At 41.6% G+C, this 12,925-nt stretch overlaps 1 protein-coding gene across 1 annotated transcript; it reads right to left on the bottom strand.

Annotated features, from left to right (window-relative positions):
* Positions 1 to 1,182: 1,182 nt before the first annotated feature.
* On the bottom strand, positions 1,183 to 11,537 carry ANKRD66 (ankyrin repeat domain 66). Its single transcript, XM_024557651.4, has 4 exons — positions 11,436 to 11,537; positions 6,748 to 6,922; positions 4,766 to 4,994; positions 1,183 to 2,292 (listed from the first exon to the last, which is right to left on the bottom strand). Exons 2-4 carry the CDS (start codon positions 6,908 to 6,910, stop codon positions 2,091 to 2,093), a joined length of 594 nt encoding a protein of 197 aa, XP_024413419.2. The 5' UTR covers positions 6,911 to 6,922; positions 11,436 to 11,537; the 3' UTR covers positions 1,183 to 2,090.
* Positions 11,538 to 12,925: the final 1,388 nt, after the last annotated feature.

The following is a 12,925-nucleotide window of genomic DNA, read 5'->3' as shown; positions in this document are numbered from 1 at the left end:
ACAAATATATTCCTTCTCTGAATACTTCAATGAGATAAGAATGAATGGAGGGCTCCGTGAGGACCCTGGGAAACCATGGGGTTATGGACACAGGAGAGAACCCAAAGGACACTTACCACAGTTTAATCTAAGTCTGATGGTCAGTGAAAGACAGGCTATTATCCATGTCATAAAACTGGACAGAGGAAATTTATGGACTGGACAACAGAGAGCCTCATTTGACTAGTAAAAGGAGTTATTCCCGGACACCTTTGGGATTCCCAGTGAAAAAGTGAACTCACTTCTGTGGTAGTAATACATGAGCCATTACATGGGCCAGATACAGAGTGCCAACACCAGCATTTCACACACACAGCTCTCACCTCATCCCTCTCAGCAACCCTAGCAGGTAAGGGTTATTTTGCCTATTTTATACAAGAGGATACAAACCTAAGTCTCCTTGATTCATAAGCCCATGATCTGAAAACTGTACTTACTAGAACAGGCTGGTTGCAAGTGGAAAACAATAAAAAAGAGGAAATAGAATTGTGAAAGCAGTATTTCACAGATTTCCTGAGTCAGAAACCGAAACTGGAAACTAGAAACTTGTTCTCTCTTCTTTCTCTCTTTCTCTCTGTCTCTTCTCCTCTGCACTCAGTCCTACTATAGAATCAGTCACTCCATACTTCTGAGGTTATGTGCTACAGATCTGTCTTCTTATGCAGACCCTCTTCAAGTTCCCAGGAGAATCATACTGGTCCCGTTTGAGTCAGGCATCTTCTAGTGTTCATACTGGTTGGGTACCAGTGCAAGCATGGCAGACAGAAACCACCCCTGGGAACTGAAGGGCATCAAGAAAGGGGATTGATGTTTGGGGTGGGTGAACACTGGAAAGGTGTCCTCCTAGCTATACTACTTCCCTATAATATGTTCAAGCATTTATTTATTTCAGAAAATTCAAACCTGCATGAACATAAACATTAGTTGAGGGATGTTTATAAAGATTTTAGGTGCCCGGAGACAAGTGCTTTAGACAGAGAAGTTAGGGAACCTGGAATGTATGGCAGCCAAGTAAAGTGCAGCAGGCCAGTTGCCTAATTTAAATATTTTTCAGTTTCTATGACAGTGCTGCCTGATAGGGGGAAAAGCAAGCTACAAACATAATTTTAACCATTTTAGTAGCCACTTCTTTTTTGAATGAAAGAGGTAAATTCATGTTAATAATATATTTTATTTAACCCAGTATCCATAATATTATCATTTCAACATGTAATCAATATTAAATAGTAATAATGATCTACATTACATTTTTGTACTAAGTCCTCAAAATCCGATATGTATGTCACATTTACAGCACATCTCAATTTGGATACAATGTTTTCATTGGAAGTACCTGATCTGCACTAGACTCCCTAAACTTTCCCGTGAAATAAGGAGAGTGGTGATCACATGTCCCATTCATTATTTTATGCCATCTCTCATGCATTACACAGGATAAAACTCGTTCATGTCATGAGTTCCAGGTACGTCCCACTGAGCTGACCCGTCGCCCCGACTGTGCCTCCTGTGCAGAAGTGATCATCGGTGAAATGGCCACGCTGAGGTGCGGGCCTCTATCCCGAAAGACAAAGATAACCAGAAACTGGGAGATAGACTCATTCACCTCTTTGCTTAGTCTAGATGACAATAATTTTTTCATCGATTGACTAAACAGTGTTTTGGTAATTTTTGAGGGTTTTTTTTTTTGCATTTGAACAATCTAGTTTTCTTAGGAAGAGTTTTTCTGAAATTCTATAATTGCTTGTGGGGGTCAGGAGAGGCTGATGAGTGCAAATCACTGAAGACAAAAGGCAAGCAGCTGGCATTTGTCTCCTGTCGGCAATTCTTGTGGACAGTAGGTATTAGCAAGAGACAATAGTCGGTGTGCAGAGCACCAAGGCAAGACTTCCAGGTCAAATGACAAGGTCTCAGCTACCAGTAGAAGCCATTTGGGTAATGGTCTAAAAGTAAAATCTTGCAAAGACCACCCACGTCTGCCAACCTCTAGTCTGGTGCCAGGGAAACTCTCCCACCAGAAGAACGTAGGTTCTGGTCCCTTTGGCCTAGGGTTCTCACACTTTCCTCTCTTTGTTATTGCTGAGCCTGATGGGGCCTCGACTTCCCTTATGCTTTTTCTTATTAGTATTTTGATTCAAAGAAGGTAGCGACAGCTCCATCTCCCTTTTCTTGGCATCCCAGTCTTGGTCCTGCTGGTCCAGTGGCAGCCCCTTCTGCCTGGCGATGCGGCGGTGGTCACGGCACTCTGGCTCGGCCCTAGGGAAGGGGGAGACAGTGGCTCTCAGAGAGCGCTCAGGAGGGATGGCCAGGCTTCGAAATGGACCTCTCTTCCGACCCTCTGCACACAGCCTGGGCACTCAGAGGTCCAGTCCAAAGGAAGGAAGCCAAGTTCAAGCATTTCCAAGTGTACACTTAGGGAGGTCTCAGACACGAAAAAAACTAGTTGGAGGTGGAGAAAACCAGTGTGCAGGAGTGAGATGTTAACAGAATCAGACAGTTCGGCATGTAGCTTGAAGAATTACTGCTAATTCTTAAAGTGCTCATATTTCTACAACAAACAGCATATTACTAGTGGCTGTTTTCCTTAATTTATGTGTATTTTTATTTTCCTTAATTATGAAAGCCATGTATGTCCATTATAAAAAGTTTAAAAGTACAGAAACATATAAGAAAATAAAAATGACAATAATTGTGTATGTACTGAATGTACAGATGGATTCATGTAAAGAACAGGTATTGATGATAGGTGGGTCATTAGATAGATGGATGAGTAGATTGTCATACACACATGAACAGTGAGAAGTGCACATATGTACCAGTGTGTATATGGGTCAAAGGTGAGTATGTGACTTGCCTAAAAACACTGGTGAAAGCCACTTCACTGAAATAAAATTCGAGCCAGTATGAAGACCAGTGGAATTTGAGAGGAAAGACGATGGTGCAGGAAGGGAGATCAGTGCAAAGCATTATACAAAGCACAGTTCATTCAGAGGACAGCAAATCTGCATGTCCCTCAGCCCCCCTTCACCCAACAAGCTGGCAGTGACCTCTCAATAATCAGATCACATACATTGTGTTCCTCAATATTCAGTGTCCCTCCTCTGCCCTGCTCCTAGGACCCTTGTCACTTCTATCTTGCATTACTGTTATTTATGTCAATAAGTTATCTCCCACCCCTGATAGGGAATTTCTTGATGTCCTAGGACTGTATCGGATTTATCTTTCAATCCTTTTTAGTATCCAGTTCAATGCCATGCACATAGTAGGACTCCAAAGTATTTGTTGAATGAGACAGGTACTACTGAGCAAAGCTGGATCAAAAGTTGAATTAGCTAGGATCCCTCAGATATTCAGAAAATTGTCAAATACTGTCTAGGCTTCTTTTAAACTCTCTTACATTCTTCCTCTTTATCATGTTCACCCAAGAGCTCACCCAGGTGCAACATGAATTTTTAAGAAATTCCTTAATGATCTCCTTACCTGTAGTCTAAGTGCCTTCAGTCCTATCTGAACCACACCTCTGCCTCTCCTACTGGAAGAGCAACTTAGCTGAAACATCTCTTTCAGCTTGTCGTTTCCCCAATGAGCTCACACTCGCATGCTTGCCCAGCTCCCTATGGCCAACCACTCACCCACCTGGCCTTATTCTCCACTTCTCTCTGGTGTGACCCTCTGCTTAGCCAGGCTGCTCATTTCCCCACTATCCCTCCACCTGCTCACATATACATACAACCTATGCACATTTCCATCTTGGTGTCTTTCCTCCCAATCAAGAATCTTTCTCCCTCCTTCATTAGCCAGGTCTTAGCCGTCTTTCAAGGTCCAGATTCATTTCTCCTTAACCAGGACTTCTTCTCTCTAAACCCCATGACTGTCAGAGGGAAGTTCTTCATGGGAGATGACGGTAAGCAGAGATGACTTATACATGATGTGTTTTTTGTCTGCTCAGCACTCTCTGACCAATCGTCCTGGTAATAGCACTCCCAGCTTTTTGGAGGAACCACTCCTCCCCCACTTCACTTATTCTGGGGTGCCTTTCATGCTCAGCCACCCTTTGGTCACTGAGAGGGGCTGAGATCACTCAGAGAAAGTCAGTGAAGGAAAGCCAAGGACAGGACCTTGAGGAATCTCACCAATCTACTCAGGACCCTGAGTAAAGATAGACACTTGGAAAAAATTATAAGAAGAAATAGATAAGTAGACAGAGAATTAGAAGAGAGTAGCATCAGCTACAGCAAGAGACAAGAGTTTCAAGAGTATCAGATATCGTAGTAAGTGGAGGTGAGTTATGAACTGAGAAGAGGCCATTGATTTGGGGACAAGACTGCCTGGTAACACGGATGAGAGCTGATTTAGCACCATGATAACTCTTATACTGTGTCCCATTTTCCAACTTGCTGTCCTACCTCTCTTATCTGAGATCATTTTTGTATAATCTAAAATAATAATTATAATAATTATATGTTAGGCATTAAAATGATAGTAATGTATAATTACAAAAATTATAATTTGTGTAATTTAAAAGTAATAGATTTTATATAACCTAACATACTATAGTTTCTAGTCGTTTAGTCATTTCAGTAAAAAATTAACAAAAACAACTCAAACAATAGTTGTCTGAATTTCCTCCTTTCGTTTTCATTGACCTAGGACCACTGAGTCAGCAAAGACCTTGGTTGAAGCTCCTGTTTCTCTGTCCATTTGATAGTGGGAAATAAATGGGACTTACTTCTCTAGGAATGCCACACAGGCCTTCTGCCTGTAGATCTGTGCGATCCTCTTTGGTGTGTCTCCAAAGAAATCGGGGGCATCGATGGCGGCGTGCAATGCATGGAGAGTTTTGAGCACGTTCAGATGGCCTGACTCAGCTGCAAAATGAGCTGGGGTCCAACCCACATCAGTTACCAGGCACGGTCTGGCTCCATATTGTATGAGGAGCTGCAGCACCTCCATATGCCCTTAGATGCACCAAGAAGAAATAGGAGAGGGTTAAGATTAAACTCTCTCTGCCAGCCAGAGGCCAGGGCTAATTTAGACAGCACAAAAGTGGGGAAGAGATTGGCCTTTGAGGCCCCTCCATCCTCCTAGCATCCCTCCCTCCCCCCTTTTCTTCTCCTTAGGAAGGACCCATCACCCCACCCTTACCTCCGAAGAACTGAGCTCACCCAGGGCCCAAGGCCCTGTAAGTATCCTCTTCTCCTCCCCATCCATTCCTGCAGCTCTGCCTGGAAATCATGCTTTCTTTTCTCTCCCCAGGCACTCCACCCCTTCCTATGCTGGCACCGACAGAGCTTGCTGTTTTGGCAGTCTCAGGGCTGATTTCAAAAACAAATATTTTGCTACAGCACAGATGGGCCTTGAGGGCATTATGCGAAGTCAGACAGAGAAAGACAGAGATGAGTCAGACAGAGAAAGACAGGTACCGTATGATCTCACTTACATGTGCAATCTAAAAAAACTGAAACCAAGCTCTTAGGTACAGAAAAAAAGACTATATTAGTGGGTTCTAGAAGTGGGGGTGGGATGAAATGGGTGAAGGTGGTCAAAAGGTACAAATTCCCAGTTATAAGATAAATAAGTTCTGGGAATGAAATGTACAGCATGGTAACTATACTTAATAATACTGCGCTACATATTTGAAAGCTCCAAAGAGAATAGATCTTAAAACTTATAACAAGAAAGAAAGATTGTAACTATGGATAGAGATGGATGTTAACTACACTTTTTGTGGTGATCATATCACAATACATAGAAAAATCAAATCATTATATTGTATACTTGAAACTGATAAAATGTTATGTCAATCATACCTCAATTAAGAATATTTGAAGTCCCACTTACATTATAGCTAGCAAAGATTAATTGCACAGGCTTTCTAGTCAGATAGATGGGGCTTCTTACCTGACAATAAATGCCAGTTACTATGTCACCCCAGACAAGCAATAAATGTCTACAGCTCAGTTTTCTCATTTGTAAATGAAGGATATCGCCACTTACTTTAGTGAGTTCTTATGAGGTACAAATAAAATCACAGATGTGAAGTACATACAGCATATAGCGAGTGTTTGCTCAAAGGCGCTCAAGTATAGTTACCGAGACATTGCACTTAAATTTTTGCAAAATCCTCCCAGTGGATTTCTCTACAGCCAGTGTTGCTTCCTGCCAATCCATTCTTGATACAGGAGCCAAAGCAAATTTTTAGAAAGCAAAGTGGACCGTAACATTTTCTTAGTTAACAGTCTTCAATGATGTTCTATTGCCCAAAGCCTTGACTAGCCCATTGGCTGAATTTTTGCCCCTATCCTCCTCCAGTTCTATCACCGAGCCATGTTAGGCATGCGGAATACAGCAACAAACAAGACGAAGTCCCTGTCCTGCTACAGAAACAATGCTTCATTCCCGTTAGAGGTCAGGAGGGCAGAGGACCAATATTAACGGAGAGCAGACTATGTGCTGGGCACAGTACACCCTTTATCTCACTGAATCCTCACTACAAGACCCCAAGGTAGCATTATTGCTCCCATTGTGCAGATGACTAAACTAAGGCCTAGAGACATTAAATAACTTGGTAAGGTGCTGTTCCTAGTAAGTGATGGTGCCAGGATTGAAATGTTCCAATTGGCTTCCAAGAAATGTTCTTCTACTTCCACACACAGACTACTGACTGGTAGCTTCACGAATGATGGTTCTGCCTCGGCACTGTCCACTCACCTTTGATTGCAGCCCAGTGAAGTGGGGTCCGGTCATTCCAGTCCACATCCTTGTAGTTCGGGTCACAGAGACCTTTCTTCAGAATCCTTTTCACTGAATTGTACTCCCCTGCAGCCACAGCTTGGTGGAGCTTTGTCATGTCTGCCATTTTGGTCAATTCCATGACAAAAAACAACTGTGGGAAAAACATGCCACTTAGGAAATTCTCTGCAGCTCTTTATTCCTGGTGAGGATTCTTTATCATAAATTTGCATCCAGGTTGCTTCATGTGTGTGCTCTGCTGGGTGTGTATTTGGATCCTAGCTCCTGTGGTTAGTGCGTGCCGGTCACCTACCCAAATCTATCAGTGGTTCCCTTCTGCCTCCAGGACTACAGGCCACAGTCATGGGCTGGCACTTGTTATTTGTCCTCAAACCACTTTCCAGGGCTGGTAGTGTGACTCTGAGCTCATTGTGCAATGCTGTGCCTTACATTCCTCATCTGTGGAACGAGTACAATCTGCCAGGGCTGGTGTGAGGGTACAATCCACGTGAAAAGTTTGTGCTGGATTCAGAAATATATACTCCATGGAAATTAAATACTATTGCTACGTCAGTTCAGGAGATGGACAAAATATAAACATACAAATAAAATGGCTAAAATTATTTACAGCTTTAACACATAAACCAACAATTCTCAAACTGTCATCTATAGATGCTTGGGATTCCCTGAAAGTCTTTCTTGAGATTCATGAGGTCAAAATGACTTTAATTATAATATGAAAATGTCTTTGGCCTTGTACACAGTGCTGACAATTGCCCTGATGGTGCACACGCAAAGGGGTGGAAAAACTGCTGGTGCCTTAGCACAAAGAAAGGAGCAGTGGGCAGCGGCCCCAAACGGGACTGGCAGTCATGGTAACCTTTCCCACCACACACACACACACACACACGTGCAATTAAAAAACAAAAGCTAATTTCAGGAAAGAAACTAAAGCAATAAGAATTATTAGCTTTTATAAATTTTTTACCCTCGGTTACATGACTTAATAAAAGGGATTTTAAAATAATAAAATATGTCAACATTTGGAAGGTCTGCATAACTCCATGAGCTTGTATGTTCTGTATGACAAGGGCAGGGCGTTGCAAAATTGCGCATGGGCACGGAGACCCATTCAAAACAGGCCAAAGCATTTTAGTCCAATGAAGTGTGATTTAGAGCATGAAAAGCACACTGAGATCATTTTAGATTCCAACTGGCATTCAAAGCACCACCGCTTGTCAAGTTTTGGTGTTGGATCGAAGAAAAATATTCTCAATATCTGGAAAGGGTATAAAATACTCCTCCTTTTTCCAGCTTCATATGTGTGTGGAACCAGATTCTCTTTATACGCTTCAACCAGAACAACAAACTGAATGCAGAAGCAGCTATGAGGACACAGCTGTCTTCTATTAAGCCACATGTTAAGGAGACTTGACAAAAAAGTAAAACACTGCCACTCTTCTACACATTTTTTATTTTAGAAAAATAGTTATTTTTCATATTTATATTATCCTCTATTATGCTTATTATGATTTTTGCAAATGAATTAATACAGGTTTTTAAAAAATTTTTTGTTTTAAGGTCTAATGGGGTAATTATTGATAGCTATAATCCACACTTAAAAAACTCCCTTTGGGATTCTCAGTAATTTTTAAAAATGCAAAGGAATCCTGAAACCGAAAAGTTTGAGAATTACTGGAATAACAAAAATGGTATAACAATAGAAAGAAAAGAATGAGAAGAGAGCCACTTGATGAGGGGCTGTTAGAAATGTCTCTTTGATCCCGGTATTGAAGTTGAGATGCCCAGATCCCAGCACACTGTCTCTCCTCTCCAAGAGCCCGACTGTCACAAGTTGACAGCTGGCGGGAGGCAAGGCGACTTCACCAGACTACAGTTTCACTGCTCAGTGCCCTGTAGTTGCCAATGGCAGAGTCCCCAAAGTGTAGCTGGTGAGCAGCAGGGCGCTGGGCAGTGGCTAGACGCAGCAGTGGGCTCGGGAGGTAAGTGCTGGGAGGAAATGAGGGACTGGGGCACAGAGAGTGTCCTCAGCTGGCTCCCTCCAGGCCCACAGTGCTTGCCCAGTGAGGCCCACCTCCACAGGTGCCGACCATGAGCCTACCAAAGCAGGGAGGGAGCCAGATTCACCCTGGAGATTACAGTTTTCCCAACCTCTGGTGTATGTAAAGCATCTGGGACCTTGTTAAAATGCAGATGCTGATTCAGTAGGATGGGGATGGGGCCTGAGATCCTGCATTTGTAACAAGTCCCTGTAGCAGCTACTAGTTCACAGACCACACACCGGGTAGCAACAGCTCTCTGGCTATAAGCTGGGGAGAGAGTGGAAGTAAAGTAGAAGCAGTCTGGCCCAATCTCTGGTGGGTTTACACAGTAGATGCCTGGGTCTCAGACCAAAGTTGTTCGGCATCTCTGAGTGGCTGGGCAAAGACAGGCCTTTTAGCATGAAGTGGGTGTCAGTACTTATGTTAGGTAACAGAAGATGGTACAGGATTTTATCTTTTTTGGCTTGTTTTCATAGAAAACCCTTATACTGGAGCATTCAATCAATGATAAGATAAAATGCTAGACAAAGGTGCCAGATGGTTTCTAATCTGCAGGTATCACAAAAATCCAAACCGGTTTTAGCACCAGTGCATGGAAGCCTCTTGGCTTGTCATTCACACAAACCTTGGTGCAGGTCTGCACTTAAATAAACCCCACTGGTTCCACATGTGAGTTCATACCAAGAAAATTCCCCACCTTCCCATGGATAAATTATAATTTAAGTAGACGTTCTCAATGGGTAGGTAGCTGAATTTATTTGCAGAGAAATTGATGAACTGATCCTAAAAACTCATGGAAATGTTAAGGGACTTGGAATGGCCAAAGAAACTGTGAAAAAGAAGAACAAAGCAGGATTCACACTTCCTGATTTCTAAACGACTAAAAAGATACAGTAACTATGGCAGTATGGAACAAAGTATGCCGTGCAGCATAAAGATGGACATTTAGAGCAGTGGGATAGAATTGAGAGTCCCCAAATAACTTTACATTTACGGTCAATTGATTTTCAACAAAGGTGCCAGGAAAATTCAATGGGGAATAAATGGTCCCTAAAGGGCATTGTCACAATTGGATATCCATATACAAAAGAATGAAGTTGGTCCTCTACCCCAGGCCATATACAAAACTTAACTTAGCAGTGTATCCCAGACCTAAATATATGTCCTATAACCGAAACAGTTAGGAGAAAACATGGAGGTAAATCTTCATCGCGTTGGGTTAGGCAGTGGTTTATAGACAGAACAACAAAAGCACAAGCAACAAAAGAAAAAATGAAATAAATTGCATTTCACTAAAGTTAAAAACTTTTGTTCTGTAGATGACACCTTTGAGAAAGTATAAAGCAACTACCGAATGGGAGAAAATATTTGCAAATCATATGTACGATAAGAAATTTGTATCCAAAATATATAGAGAACTGTTACAACTAAACAATAAAAAAAACCCCAAATAACTCAATTAAAAATGGTCAAAGAATATAAACAAAAGTTTCTCCAAAACAAATATGCACATAGCCAATAGCGCATGGCAGGTGCTGAACATCATTAGTCATTAGGGAAATGCAAACCAAAAGCACAATGAGACACCGCTTCACACCCACTAGAATAACTATAATAAAAAAGACAAGTAATAGCAACTGTTGGCAAGGATGAAGAGAACTTGGAACCCTCGTACACTGTGGTGGAAACATGAAATGGCACAGCCACTTTTTACTGGAAAGCAGTTTGATAGTTTTTCGAAAGGTTAAACATGAGAGTTATTATTACATGACCAGTAATTCTAATCTCAGGTATAACCTAAAAGAAATGAGTGAAAACACATGTCCATATAAAAGCTTGTTCACAAATGTTCATAGCAGCATTATTCATAATATCCCTAAAGTGGAAACAATGCAAATGTCCATTAATGGACAAATACATAAATAAAAGGTGAGATACTCACACAGTGGAATATTATTTGATGATGAAAAAGGAATGAGGTGCTAACATGCTATAACATGGATGAATCTTGAAAATATGCTAAGCAAATGAAGCCAGTCACAAAAGACCACATATTTGAAGATTCTATTCATGTGAGATGTCCAGAATAGGCAAATCTATACAGATAGAATATTGATTATTGGTTGCCTAGCGCTGGAATGAGGTGGAGGTGGGAAGGGCCTGCTAAGGACCACAGGATTTCTCTTTGTGGTGACGAAATGTTCTAAAATTAAATATGGACGGTGGGGCTTCGACGGCTTTGAACATATTAAAAACCAAGAATTCTGTACTGTCAATAGGCGAATTTCATGGTATGTAAATGATATCTCAACAAAGCTGTTTAAAAAATAAAGGATACTATAAATTAGGTGCTTTCTTAAAAGAACAAAAACATTATTTGTAGCAAACATACGCAATTCACTAGCCTATCGCTGACCACTAAAATTTAGCAAATTTTTCTTCACATGAGTTCCTCTATACTTAAGTGTGCCTGAATCTCTATCTTCCTGGTACAGGTGTCACAATGTAAAGAAGTAGCCAGGAAATATAAGCTCTAATGAATATGAATAATCTAGAATAACAGCAGCAGACATCTGAAGACAAGGGTAATATGAAAATACTCACGTTCTTGTTTGAAACGGACTCGCTCAGGGCTGGCAGGAAGTCTCCGCAGCCAGTCTTGTTGTTTCACACCATGGAAACTGACCCCTCCTTTCTTCCTCATTAAAGCCCGTCAATCAACCTCAGCTTCGCTACCTGGTGTTAACTCTCTAGTGGATGGGGATTGCCCCTCTGCTTTGCACTGGAACTGCTCAGCAATTCCAGTCTGCTTCCGTAGTCCGAGTGTGGTCCGTGGCATGTTCATTGCAAATGGCATTTAATCAAAAAACACGGAAATTGGAAAAGTGATTGACAGTCCACATGACGCTGTGGAGTAGTGGGGGACAAGGTGCCCCCCTTACATTCAGGACCAGCTGGGAGAACTTGGACAAAGCCCTTAACTTTGCTGAACCTATTATCTCACCAGTAAAATGAAGTTTTAACATCTTTCCCTAGGGCTCTGAAAGATGAGCAGCTGAAATAATTTACAAAGCTCCTGGCACAGGGTAGAGGGAGGGAGGGAGGAAAACTTTAGGTGCTTTCTCCTTGCCTCCTCTCTCTGCTCCCTTACTCTAAGCACCTACTATCTGTATGATGATGCAGAGTCTTCTTCCTCCTTCCTCTCGCTCACCCTCCCTCCTCTCCCTCTTCCACCCCTCTGTCCTGTACTTTCTTTCTTCTCTCCCTTCTTCTCCTCTTCCCCCTCTCCTTCCTTTCTTTCTGTCTTTTTTTCTCCTCCTTCCTACATGTATTTTTGTATTTGTTTTCTTCCTACCTTTCTCCCTACAAGTATTTATTTTCTTTCTACCTTTCTTCCCATGTGTATTTATTGAATGCCTGGTATCTGCCAGACACTGTGCTGGACCTTGTGGAGAACAAGGCAGTCATTGTCCTCTCTTCTTTGAGCTTAGAGTCCAGAGAAAAAGACAGTCAATAAGAAAACAAATCAATGTACACATGTAAAATTACAAAAATTAAAATTACAAAAATTAATACAAAATTAAAATTCTGTAAGTTTCATGAACAAACAACACACAATGGCAGAGAGTAATGGGAAAGAAGGGCGATCGTGGATGTCCTGAAGGGGTGACGTTTGACCTGAGACCTGGCATAGGAGAAGTTAAGCGTCTGAGGTGCTAGGGAAGGTGTTCCAGGAAGAGGGAGGGACACAGTTTGGACTAAGTGAGACCAATAAGAAGAGGAGGATGCAGCTGGTCTAGAGGGTGTGGGGCAAGTGGAACAAGATAAGATGAATTTAGCACAGGCAACGGCTAGATCATTCAGGGTCTCCTAGGACACAGCAAGGATTTTAAATTTTATTCCAAGGACAAGGAGAAGTCATTGAAAGGTTTTAATCAAGGAACAAGATAGGACAATTTATATATATATTATATAAATATGCTATATAATTTTATATATTAAATATATAAAAATATATTTATATATATATATTTTAAAGGTGACTTTGACTTCTACATGGGGTAGAGACAGGAGGGAAACAAGCTCAAAAGCAG

Source organism: Desmodus rotundus, chromosome 11 (assembly GCF_022682495.2).
Source record: "Desmodus rotundus isolate HL8 chromosome 11, HLdesRot8A.1, whole genome shotgun sequence".
Lineage (NCBI taxonomy): Eukaryota > Metazoa > Chordata > Mammalia > Chiroptera > Phyllostomidae > Desmodus > Desmodus rotundus.
Note: the sequence above shows the minus strand (reverse complement) of the source record. Positions and strands in the feature narration are given on the sequence as shown.

Bases quoted from the DNA above. Each gene is read 5' to 3' on its own strand.
- ANKRD66 (XM_024557651.4), bottom strand. From the start codon at position 6,910: ATGGAATTGACCAAAATGGCAGACATGACAAAGCTCCACCAAGCTGTG. The intron at 4,995-6,747 runs GTGAGTGGACAG...GGTGCATCTAAG, and splicing joins TCACTGGGCTGCAATCAAAG to GGCATATGGAGGTGCTGCAG. The intron at 2,293-4,765 runs GTAAGTCCCATT...CCCCTTCCCTAG, and splicing joins TGTGTGGCATTCCTAGAGAA to GGCCGAGCCAGAGTGCCGTG.